This window comes from Hordeum vulgare, chromosome 4H, assembly GCF_904849725.1.
Source record: "Hordeum vulgare subsp. vulgare chromosome 4H, MorexV3_pseudomolecules_assembly, whole genome shotgun sequence".
NCBI lineage: Eukaryota > Viridiplantae > Streptophyta > Magnoliopsida > Poales > Poaceae > Hordeum > Hordeum vulgare.
In genome coordinates this window covers 550,551,808-550,564,438 of record NC_058521.1, presented here as the reverse complement: position 1 = coordinate 550,564,438, position 12,631 = coordinate 550,551,808, and the positions used below count along the sequence as shown (strand labels likewise).

General features: G+C 45.1%; 2 protein-coding genes across 2 annotated transcripts; one reads left to right on the top strand and one right to left on the bottom strand.

Moving 5' to 3' along the window:
- Positions 1–2,600: 2,600 nt before the first annotated feature.
- On the bottom strand, positions 2,601–4,428 carry LOC123446937 (cytochrome b561 and DOMON domain-containing protein At2g04850). Its single transcript, XM_045123482.1, has one exon. It carries the CDS (start codon positions 4,167–4,169, stop codon positions 2,949–2,951), a length of 1,221 nt encoding a protein of 406 aa, XP_044979417.1. The 5' UTR covers positions 4,170–4,428; the 3' UTR covers positions 2,601–2,948.
- Positions 4,429–9,079: 4,651 nt separating this feature from the next.
- LOC123449446 (N-acetyltransferase 9-like protein) lies at positions 9,080–12,572 on the top strand. Its single transcript, XM_045126678.1, has 6 exons — positions 9,080–9,677; positions 9,820–9,891; positions 10,954–11,041; positions 11,693–11,825; positions 11,918–11,956; positions 12,051–12,572. Exons 1-6 carry the CDS (start codon positions 9,425–9,427, stop codon positions 12,114–12,116), a joined length of 651 nt encoding a protein of 216 aa, XP_044982613.1. The 5' UTR covers positions 9,080–9,424; the 3' UTR covers positions 12,117–12,572.
- The last annotated feature ends 59 nt before the right edge of the window (positions 12,573–12,631 follow it).

Genomic DNA, 12,631 nt, shown 5'->3' with positions numbered 1-12,631 from the left:
AAAGGGCTCCGGCAGGGAGACCCTATGTCACCCATCCTATTTAATGTAAATGCGGACATGTTAGCAATTCTAATAGGAAGGGCTAAAGAGGAAGGTCAGGTAGGTGGACTGGTACCACATCTAGTTTATGGTGGGTGTCTATTCTACAATATGCTGATGATACTATATTGTTTATGGAGCACGATATAGCAAAAGCAAGAAACATGAAACTTATCCTTTGCCTTTTCAAACAGTTGCCGGGGTTAAAATTAATTTCCACAAGATCGAATTTTTCTGTTTTGGAAGAGCCAAAGATGAACAAGATGATTATAAACAACTCTTCAGATATGAGTTCGGGAGCTTACGTTCAGTTATTTAGGCATACCCATTCACCATCGTAAACTTTCAAACAAAGAGTGGAAGTGTATTGAGGATCATTTTGAGAAAAAGCTAAGCTGCTCGAAGGTCAAGCTTTAGCCTTATGGCGGTAGGCTGATTTTGATTAACTCGGTCATGACAAGTATGCCTATGTTCCTTCTCTCCTTCTTTGAGGTACCTGTAGGAGTACGCAAAAGATTGGACTTTTATCGATCTCGTTTCTTTTGGCAAAATGATGAAATAAATAAGAAGTACAGACTTACTAGATCGGACATTATATGTAGACCCAAGGACGAGGGAGGTCTTGGAATTGAAAATTTAGAGGTTAAGGACAAATGCCTGCTTAGTAAGTGGCTATTGAGACTATCTGTAGAGACTGAAGGTAGGTGGATACAAATTTTGCGTAATAAGTACTTGCATTCTAAAAGCTTGACCCAGCTCACACCAAGACCCAATGATTCATCATTCTAGAAAGGTTTGATGAAAGTGAAAGCATCATTTTTCCATAGAACTAAATTTATCATTGGAGATGGTCGGTCTACGAGATTCTGGAAAGATACTTTGTTGGGGGGGAGACGCCTCTAGCCAAACAATATCCGTCTCTCTACAATATTGTGCAACGTAAGGATGCGTACGTTGCCATAGTATTTCAATCAAATTCTCTAAATATTCAATTCAGACGTGATTTGATAGGACATCGATGGGATGAGTGGATCCACTTAGTGAGAAGACAAATGGATGTTCACCTATCGGATGAGTCTGACAAGCTTCAGTGAAAGCTAACAAATAAGGGCATCTTTTCTATGAAATCCATGCATGTGAACCTTATTGACACAACAGTAGTCCCCAAGTCGATTCATATTTGGAAGATCAAGGTTTCTTTAAGAATCAAAGTATTCATGTGGTTTGTTCACAAGAAGGTGATTCTCACTAAGGATAATTTGACACGACGCAATTGGGAGGGGAGTACTCGTTGTAGCTTTTGTGATGATGAGGAGACAATCAAACACCTTTTTCTCCATTGCCCATTAGCGAAAATCTTATGGCAGACAATCCTCATAGCATGTAATATCATACCGCCTGATAGCATTGACACGTTGTTTGGTGCGTGGCTCAATGGAGTGGACTTGATTATGGCTAGACATATTCACATAGGAGTTTGCACACTTCTTTGGGCGATATGGAATTGAAGGAATGACTTGGTCTTTAAACAGACAAACACATATAAATTTTTTGCAGGTACTTCACAGGGCGTCGGCATTCATCCGTATGTGGTCCTTACTCACTCATGCGGAAATCAAGAAGCCTTTGGTTACTGGGTCTATCCGATGGGAGACAGTAGCACGGGATATCTATAACCGGTCTCCATGACGGTCCAGTAATAGGATAGATGGCTAGGCAACTTGGCCTATTTTTCCCGGTTGTGGCATCCTTTACTTTTATTATTTGGTTTATGTTTACTCGTTAGAGATTATTCGGAACTTCAGACTTTGTGTTTGCATTCTTATTTAAGGGACCACATACATTGCTCTCATGCAGAGGCCGGAGGTTATCCTTAAAAAAAGGGAATCGTTTCTGGCCGGTGCGCCGGTCGAACCGTTCGGCCGGCCGCACGCGGCTCGCGCGCTGAGCGCTGACTGGGCATGCAACATTTTTCTGTCTAAAATATTGCAACCAGCGTCATATTTGCTACAAACGTTTTTATTTTCTACATATGTTCAGTAAAAAAGATGCATATACGTTTGGTTGCAACTCCAGTTCGTCGGATTTTTCGTTACAATCGATGTTTTTTACTTTTGCTACAACCGTGTTAATTTTTGCTACAACCTGCATTATTTTTTGCTGCAACCGTTCACTAAAAAGTTGCATACACGTTTACGTAGATATTTGTTACAAACGGCGTTTGACTTTTGCTACCACGCAACATCAGCTTCGTTTTTTTGCTACGATCACGTAGATATTTTTTTACTATATTTTTTGTTTTTTGTTGCAAGCGTTGAAAAAATTGCTGCGTCGTGTCAGATTTTTGCTGCATCGGGGAAAAAGATGTTGCATGCAGATCCAAGGATGCAGACGCGCGGGGGTTGATGGATCGTATGACCCGCGCGCAGCCGGCCAAAAGTTTCGGCAGGCGCACCGGCGCAGAGCTCTGCCAAAAAAAAAAAGAGATGTGGTGCCTCTTTCGTAAAAAAAGCAGACCTTTTTTCACAATTCATGACGTGGTTTCTTTACCAAGAATCGGCTAGGTGCAAAGTTATACTGAGAAACTGAAAAAGTGGAACAACTTGTACATGAATTCCTCTATGTACTATCGTATAGTAGAACTATAGATCAAGAACTAGGAGAAGAAAAACAGTGGAGTACAACGGCACACACCAGCCCGGGAAGGAATTCACACGCCCACCTTCCGACAAACCAATAAGCACTGCCTGTCCCCGGTAACGTGGCGCGTGACCGCACCCATTCAATTACTTCGTGGCCGTGTCTGCATTCTCAATGTATCTTCGCTCTCTCAAAAAAAAGCCCTGCGTGCCGGTGTAAAACAGAGGGAAGCAACGGCGCCGATCATGGCGCGGCGCGCTAGCTAGAACCTAGAAGGCGGCGGCCCTGTCCTTGACGACGACGTCCTCCACCTCCCGCCGCATGAGCTTCTCCTCGTGCTGCCTCCGGCAGAACACCACCCATGCGTTCACCTCCAGCGCCACGCAGCCGCCGACGAGCGTCGCCAGCGCCATGCAGTAGCCGAGCTTCCAGTAGGACGCGCCGAGCCCCATGACCTCGAAGCCCTGGAACACGTTCACCACCCCGATCACCACGCACCCGTACCCCACCAGGTGGTGGTACGACTTCCAGTACTTGCGGTACCGGTTCGTCGTCTTGGGCCGGAAGAACACCGCCAGCGTCTGCAGGCTCCCCGCCGTCGCCGCCGCGATGCCCAGCCCGCGGTGCAGCTTGTACGTCACCCCGGGCGACGCCGCCCCCATCGCGATCCCCAGCGCGAACCCGGCCGCCCCCAGCGCGTACCCCGTCGCCTGCACCGCCGCGTGCCCGTAGAACCACGCCGGCCCCGCCGACGCGCAGGGCCGGAGGTACCGCGCCAGCGCCGCGCCCACCGGCAGCAGGAGGCCCCAGGAGAGCGCGTTCAGGGAGCCGTGCGCCCACTGCAGCCTGGGGGACGCGATGGGGGACGACTCCGTCGCCGTGGTGAGGATGTCGACGGTGGCGTGCGACGCCAGGTCGGAGGCGTCCGTGGGGTGGATGGTCGGGGAGTAGCCCTGCACGTACAGGCCCCGGTTCCACACGAAGTGGACCCTGGTGCGGTTCGGGGCGAGCCGGATGGTGGCGGCGATGGTCACGGTCGCGCCGTCGCGGACGGTGCGGGCCGGCGCGACGAGGGACGCCGAGGAGGCCAGCAGCGGGATGTCGAGCGGGCGGGACACCAGGGGCTTGGCCTGGAGCTTGACGTCGGCGGAGAGCACGAACGGGAGCGCGAGCAGCGCGCCCGTGGACGGGTCGGAGAAGGCGGCGATCACGCGCGCCCCGGCCATGGCCGGCGCGTCCTGGTTGACGCCCCACGCCACCCAGCCCGACGGCGAGATGAAGGACCCCGTGAAGGCCGCGTCCAGCGTGGCGTTGCGCGCGTCGTACGTCCACGCCAGCGTCGCGCCCTGCGTCGGCAGCGCGATGCACTTGGCGTACGCCTTCACCGGCGTCGACGTCGTGCACCGCCCCGGCGCCCCCGCCGCCGCCGCCCCGCCGCTCGGAAGGACGACGACCACAACGAGCATCAGCAGCGCATCGAATCTCCTCATTGTCGTTGTTGATCGATCGTGCCCCCGTGGAGCTGGGCAGCGGTGTCGAGCTAACAGAGCGCGGTGGCGTGTGTGAGTGTGAGTGTGCGTGGCGTGCGTTGGGTTGGGTTTTGTCTGCGCTCGTAAGTGGGGTTTTAGTGGGGCGTTTTGGAGGGTGATTGTGAAATGTGATGATGGCTGTGAACCGCGTGTGCTGCTCCCGTTTGGTTGGTTGTGTGTATTTCGTTCCGTTTCGATGATGGGTTCTTGGCTTCGAAGGCAAGGGAGGGAGAGCCTCCACAAACAGGCCTGAAAATATTCTGTGGTGATCTGTGTGGTGCCCAACTTTGGCCCCATCTTGCACTTGCCTCCTGGGTTAGATCGGTGGTGGTGGTAGGTGCAAAAGGCATGCTGCGACTGTAGTAGTTAACCAAAATTTGAGCTGCACAATGGAAGTTTCAGACACACATGCTTGCATACTGTGGATGGGCCAGCTCAACTGAAGAAGAATGTGAAAGGAGCACATGGATCAAAGCTGACGAACTGCTAAATCACAGTAAGAGTTTGCCTAGGCAGGCGAAATTTAGTTTATTTAGTTGAACTAAGAAGGGTCGGAGGATCCCCTCGGATAAAATTGAAACGATACAACAGAAGAAGGGTCGGAGGATACCCTAAAAGTTCCAAATTCGCATCCATAAGTTTGCCAAAAGACTAGTAAGTTATAAGAATTTTACATTTTGCTTATGGGCTATAGTATATCAATTGCAATTTACCAGCCTATTAATGCTACATTTACTAGGTTAGGTGATCTCACACAGCAGTGAGCAGACTGATTGATGCTAAGTGGAAGATTTGGTGGCCGCTCGCCCACGACCGGCGTGGTGATGTGATACTACCATGGATTCGATCGGCTGGGAAATGTTTCGCGTGAGCTTTAGCGGTTAGGATCATGATGATTATGATGATGATGGTCCTGGCTAAGCTTGCCATTATTGGCTTTGAAGGCACGGCTCCGACCGACGAGAGTTGTGTGATTCTTGTTGGCAAAGCGCATGATCGGAGAAAAGTAGCATGGGCGAAAGCAAGGGAGTTTATCATATGCTTAAAATCTGTAAGGAGGATTAGTGGAGTGCCAGCGTGTGAATAGCATGCGTTCAGGGAGGGCTCATGGCACCTGGATCATTGTTATCATCTGTAGTTGGGTCTTGCTGTTAATGGACTGTTAGAATTGTTTGTTGCTGTTGTTGATCCTAATCAGTGATTGTGCAATTTCACCATGTAAATTCAAGTTTAGTGGACTCGGATTTTGGCTTCTAATTATTACCCTATAGGGACCCCCTTCAATCTTTTTCTCAAAATAAACAGTGGTAACTGATATATAGTATCATATATATTTTGCACACAAAAACTCATTTGAAGGAAGCAGGGAATGTTTTGATGGTTTCAAACATGAAGCCATACAGTTTTCCTAATATCTTGCTGAAATCAAGATGTTACAATACATAAGACAAATATTATTTTATATAAACGCAATCAGATGCATATTCACAGGTAAGCAATTATTCTGATAATTTTCTTGCATTCCTCACTTTGGCTTCTTACTCTCCATCCCACAGTCGTCAAGTCAGCACAAATTCTGAAACCAGTCCTGAACGTACACACTACGATATCAGTTTCCTCCAACATCACAATACATTTTGTTCCCATCAATCTCTTCTGAACCTATATTAACACAGTGATAGTTTCCTGCTGCTGCTAACTACGCTAAACTGGCTAAAAGATGGCTCACTTTATAGACCAATCTATCCAATTCTTTCACCTTCCCATGCCAATACGCATGAGCAACCAACAATGTGTGTAGTCATGCTATAGCTATCCAGGCAACCAACACAGATAGAGCACCATGTTTGCATGAAATTTGCACTGCCTTAGAATTTCGCCGTCAAGTGATGTTTTTTCCTTATCCGCAAAAGCGGCATATTGGTAGCGTGTTTTGATAATTGCAAAATCCTTCTCCAGTTTGAACTGGCATACCAAGTGGCATACCAAGTGACGAGTGAATGACTTAGGCAGGGTAAATCAGTTGAGGCCATGTCCCACTGCTCCGTGGACCACAGATCAAACAAATTTTTACGTGCAAACCCTTGCGGAAGAAAACCACGGACGCACGAAGGCGCAATCACTATAAGGATGGAGTATTACAAGCACGAGACGACAGGTCGTCTTTAGGTGCGACTACATGAAGTATATATGAGGGGCAATACATGAGAGTCCTTGGAGGACAAGTAAACGAGTTGTACTCGTACATGTCGGTACCAACGCAAAAGCCCACACCATTTGTACTACGTCTAGTCCAATACAGTAGAATTTAGATCACAAATTAACAATCTCCACCTTGAGCCAGATTCCTTCCAGTAGTCGAAGAAAGTGAATAACTCCATCCAAATCAGCATAAACACCTTGTGCGTCAAAGTCCAAAGGACTAGTGCGAAATACCAATTAAGCTTGAGCAAAGCTCAAACTTATTGGTAGGAACTGACTTTTTCATCATATCAGCTGGATTCTTATGAATACTTATCTTTAATACCTTCAAATCACCTTTAGCAACAACATCTCGAACATAGTGAAATCTGACATCAATGTGCTTCGTTCTCTCATGATACATTGGATTCTTTGTAAGATATATAGCACTTTAACTGTCAGAAAATATGGTAGGGCAAGATGAATCTCCGCAAAGCTCAGTGTATAAACCTTTCAACCAGATAGCTTCTTTGCATGCCTCAGAAATAGCCATATATTCGGCATTAGTAGTGGAACAAGCCACAATAGACTGCAAAGTTGCTCTCCAACTCACATCACAACCACCAATGATGAAAACATAACATGTGAGTGATCTTCTCTTATCCAAATCACCAGCAAAATCAGAATCAACAAAACTAACAAGTCCATCTCCAGTTTCTCGGTACTAGTAACTTTTAAATCATAATACATGAGTACTCACACTACGCAACATGTGAGATGGTCCTAACTATCGCAAACAATTTGTTTCTATAAAGTGTTTTCCAACAAACACAGTCACTTAGAACATTGCAACCGTGCGCGTTACGACTACATATATCACACATAATTTTGCCTCTAAGTGTGTGCCCACTATCACACATGGTGTGCATACCATTATCACGCCTAATGGATGGTATGTCACACATTTCATTTTCTTGCACGCGACTTTATTTTATTAGCGTTTGTGATTTATCATCGCATACAGTTTGGCCGAATGGTCTGCGAGACACGTGTCATCTTAGGACCTTCCCGATGTAGTGTTTCCTTGCGGAGCAAGTAAAGCCAAATCCTCGGTTCTAAGGATATCTCAAAAGAACTTTGTCTCTTGCTGTCAAGTAACCATTCAGAGCACAAAGAGATTTCTCTCAGTCCTTCATAGGTTTCGACTAAGCAACACAATGTACCTAAGCTTCGATGACCTATACCCCTCTTAATAGTAGGTGGTACTATGACTTAAATAAGACAAATAAGAACAACAAAACAAATGCTACATCTTCACTTCATCGTCACATTTCTCAGCTAAAGTCATTCTACTTGGGACACACGAATGAAAATTGCTTTGCGTCAGCAACATTTTATGGGATCAATCTATTCACATATTCTTCTCAGTGTCATCTTTTCTTGAGATATACTTTCTTCTTCTCCACAACATAGATAATCTTCGATGAAGTTCTTCGAACTTCTAGACAGAATATATCATTCTTCTCGGATTTTCATGGACTAATTCTCTCTGTGTGCACTAGCAAGCAAATCAGTCCATGACTGTTTCTGACAGCAATCTCCAAAACACAAGGGGGTAATGCATTGCACCGAAAATTCAGTACTTATGCGTGCAAGCGAAACAGAGAGAGCATCATGTTTGTATGAATTTTCCACATCCAGAAAAATATTGCATTTGAATGTTTTGATGGTGATTTTTCTAGGTGACATGGGGTTTCGCTGATTACTATGATTCCAATCCAACACAAAAATGGCTTTACTAACTAGCATTACTAGCACATACATGGGGTAATTTAATGCATACTTCGATGTAAAAATATGTGGTAATTTAATTTGAATCAGAATTGCCACAAAATAAGACCTTTTGAAGAAGAGAAAATCAGGCATCTGTTAGTCATAAAGAGATCACCCCTTTATGAAAAGAAGACAACATTTTATTATTATTTGTTTTCCATACACCATTTAAGTTTGTAATTGGTATAACGGTCATTGCTTTCATACATAGAGCGATATCTTATCTGAAGAGAGCAATGGATTCTTAATTCCATTGTGTGCATGTTTTAAAGTAAGTTGTAGGAAACAAAATGGATCTTCTAAATTCCTATTTGTGGAGGAAGTATGAAAAATAAATAAACTAAGCACATTTTATTTTTCAAGAGAACACAAAGAACCAGCAAAAACTACATCATTGGTTGTCGGCACAAGCTTTGCGAAATGTCCTCCACTCTTCTATAGGACACCATCCGAGTATGTTTAATACAAATGAATATCTTATAAAGTTCTGACAAACAAAAACAAGAGAATGTTTCTGTAGAACAGCCTAAGTGCTCTACCTGCTCAGACATATCGTCCTTAACAAAGTCAAACGACACCTTCTACTTCCTCATCGTCATTTTACTCGATGCCTCGTAATTACCAAAGGCGGGACTATGGGGCTTCCGAATATCAGTTCCCTCCAGCATCCCAATGTATTTTGTAGCAGCGGTAAAGTAGCTCTGGACATGTCAATGCACATTGACAGTCTTTTTTGGCTGATGAAAAGCTATATGTATGCGTCCTTCTTCTTTCACGTTATATGCTAAAAAGGTTAGAGATAGACCAGCAGTGATGGCTATATTTATACCCCTCCGAGTCCAAGTTTTCGCGAGGCCAATCTATCTTTCCATCATTTCTTTCACCCGATCACCCTTCCTCCATGAGCAGCTAACAATGGGGTTTACCGTTCCCTTCGTTTAGCAGTCTGCGTGAAGCTGTGAAGATTCCACTGCTTCAGAATTCCGCCTTGTAATTGTTTCGCTGCTCTAGTGTAGCACCATCGTAGAGAGCTTACGAAATACTGTACTAGTACGTTTTCCTTTGACGGTGGCGTACTTGCTGATAAATCGGTCATTTTTTTAGAGGCAGATAAATCGGTCATTAATGTGTAAGAAAGTTGACGCGGCGGCCCACTGTTCCGTGGACCGTGGGCCGAAGCTGAAACCCTGCCTGCGGCTGCAATGGAGGCGCCCGCCGAGCCGGCGGTGGCCGCGGCGGCTGCGGCCGAGGGCGGAGATGACGACGGGAGGGGGCGGAAGGGAAGCTGGTACGCGGTGGGGGAGCGCGCGGTGCTGGTGCCGTACCTGCGTGAGCACGTCCCGCGGTACCACGAGTGGATGCAGGACCCGGCGCTGCTGGAGGCCACCGCGTCGGAGCCGCTCTCCCTCGCCCAGGAGTTCGAGGTCCATCGCTCCTGGACCCTCGACCCTCTCAGTTGAGCTCCTTCCCCCTCGCTGCTTCCCCGATCTCCTTCCTCTAGTTTGCCCCAGATTTGGTGGTGAGCTGACGCGCTGCGACTGATTCAGTGAGATGCTTGTTTGTGTGTGTGTGTGTGTGTGTGTGTGTGTGTGTGCAGAACACACTTTCATAGTGCTGGATAAGGAGTTGATCGAGGGAGACTTCGTGGTCGGGAACCCACACACCGAAGGTTTGCTACTCTCTTCTGCACGTTGCTCAGTAATGTTTTAACTTGATTAGCTCAGTCCATGATAGGAATTGGGAATCAGAGGTTACATGAATCTGGTACGATTCTGGTTGCAGTTTTGCATACATGTTGTGAGGAGGATATTGTGGCTCTGGTGTAAGCGTAGATTGACTGAGACTCGAATATTTAGAATACCAAAACAAAACCATGCCATTTCTGTACCTTTGATTCTTCTCTGTGGTCAGATGAGATGGAATGTGTAGACCATTACGCAATGAGGTTCCTCAAAGGAGGAACGGTTTGGGAATTAAATATTGGAGCAATCTAATGGGCTAACAGTAGCATGTTAGACTTATGCAACGGTGTTGGGAGGAGGAGGCCTCAGCTGTCAAGCGGGGGTGGAGAGCACCCAGATCTTCTGGGTGGAAAATGGATAAGGGGAGGAGGAATGCCGGTTCAGTCCTTCAATTATATGCCAGAGTTACTAGAACATATAGATGAAAGATGATACACATTTTTCAGGTAGAAAACAATACGCATTTGACTTCATGATCATCAAACTGTGTACTATTTGATGTCAGTTAGTTATATATGAACTTCATATCTCTAGTTGACACAGAAAGCTACTCAAATGAATTTACAGACGTTTCACTACCAGTATTTGTAGGGTGCAAATGAAGTCTTCAAGTTAAAATTTGAATTCACATCTCTACTATAGTGTTTAGAGGATCCTGATGTTGATGTAGTGATCTAAGTCTAGATCATTGTTGTATGCATACAACAGTTAAGACAAGGACTGTTCTCCTCCTCTAGGTTCTGTAGCTCACTTGCCTGTCCTTCAGCCTTCATTACTAGTATATGTTCATAACTTCAGACTTCCGACCAATGTACAAGAATCTCCTAGCAATAGGTTGGTTTAGCACAAGTAAGGTCTCCTCAAACAATCCAGTGGTGCCCTACTGAAAGCATCTATGTATGAATGTGATTAGTTAAATTTGCGTTGATTTCATATTTAGCAGTTTGCCAGGTCCTGCTAGTGTTAATGCTCTTCCTAATCTGTTGCAGCTATGATTGGCGATGTCAACATCTATATGAATGACCCTGATGATTTGGAACTTGCGGAGATAGAGATTATGATAGCTGAACAAAAGAGGTACCATCTTTTAAGTGTTGGTTTAGTACCTCTTCTCATCAACTTAGATATATGTTCTATATTTCATTATTTTTTATTCATGGGAAATTACATGCATACTCTGTCCATTCTGACAGCCAACATGCTTTGATAGTCCAATTTGGGCTTCACATTGAATTGTGTATGTCATGAGTATCTGTTTTAGCTTAAAAACTGGTTACAATTGCAACTACTCAACTTATTATCCTTTGAATTATCAGTAGTGTGATACACTGATACTTTTTCACCAACTGCACTCGTAGGAAATTTCACCAATATGCTACTATTTAATAATCCGCTAGAATTATGTTTTCTCGCAGCCCGTTTTGTGTACCTGCAACAGAGAGATAATATAAACTTAGTGTTGCAAATCTTTAACCTCTGTATTGCCCAAAGCCCCAAACGCTTATGCTCCTGTGAAAGCCCTTGACATGATCTCAGTGTTATAAAGTGATTAAATTGTTAACAAACACAACGTAATTCGTAGTTGCTTTACATCTACTGTTATTACTTGATGCAGTACTCATTCATAATATAGAGTTTAGCAGATTGTTTTGAAATGAGATTGTGATAGACTGATGGTGTTCAGTTATGTTACTCATGGTTCCATACTTCCATTGCTTCGTGTTGCAGCCGTGGAAAGGGACTAGGTCAAGAAGTGACCTTAATGATGATGTCGTTTGCAGTAGAGAAATACGGAATTCACACTTTCAGAGCAAAAATTAGTGACTCAAATACTGCATCGTTAAAGCTCTTCAGAAAATTGGTGAGCAGATGAACCCGCCGTTCTTGCCCCCCTTCTCCTCGTTTGTTTCTGATTGCTGGATCATAATTGTATGTTCTGTGGTCTGAACTCAGGGCTTCAAGGATGCTTCCCACAGTGCAGTTTTTAAGGAGGTACTAATTTTTGACACTCCCACTTCTGCAAATACCATCTTTTAGCATACTGCTCCATCTTTCCTTGCTAGAGCTCATTATCCCTATCTCTCAGGTGACATTGGAGGCGCCTGCAGCTGAACTCCCGTTGAGCTCTCCTCTGACCATAGGAAGCTGGTGACATCTGATTATGTGTCCCAAGTTGTGCTGCAGTGGACATGCATCAGTGGCTGGTCTTCACCAAAGTACCAAACTGATACAGGCTAATTGTGTGCGGTATCGGCACACTCATGCTGATGAGTACTGCCTTCATCTGGCTACAATTGCTTCAGGCAATTGCGTATAAAGATATACTCCCTCTGTCCCAAAATAAGTGACGCAAATTTAGTATTAAGTTAGTACAAATTTTATAGTAAAGCAGCGACACTTATTTTGGAACGGAGGGAGTATATAGCAATAATAGGAAGAACCCTGTGTTGGGTTCCTGAGCAGTTGAGGTGGCGCCTGATGTTTTGAGGTGAAATGTTGCAAGTTCAGAACAATTTACCATGGCAGCATATGGAACAAGTTACAGTAATCAGGAACTGTAGACGGGTATATGAATCGTTAATGAGACGGTACACATTGTTCTGAGGCAGTTCACAGTGCTCGCCTCATGCGTCTTCAGAGTTCAGATTGCCACATGGGTGAATTTCT

Bases quoted from the DNA above. Each gene is read 5' to 3' on its own strand.
- LOC123449446 (XM_045126678.1), top strand. From the start codon at position 9,425: ATGGAGGCGCCCGCCGAGCCGGCGGTGGCCGCGGCGGCTGCGGCCGAG. The intron at 11,042-11,692 runs GTACCATCTTTT...TTCGTGTTGCAG, and splicing joins ATGATAGCTGAACAAAAGAG to CCGTGGAAAGGGACTAGGTC. The intron at 11,957-12,050 runs GTACTAATTTTT...CCTATCTCTCAG, and splicing joins ACAGTGCAGTTTTTAAGGAG to GTGACATTGGAGGCGCCTGC.
- LOC123446937 (XM_045123482.1), bottom strand. From the start codon at position 4,169: ATGAGGAGATTCGATGCGCTGCTGATGCTCGTTGTGGTCGTCGTCCTT.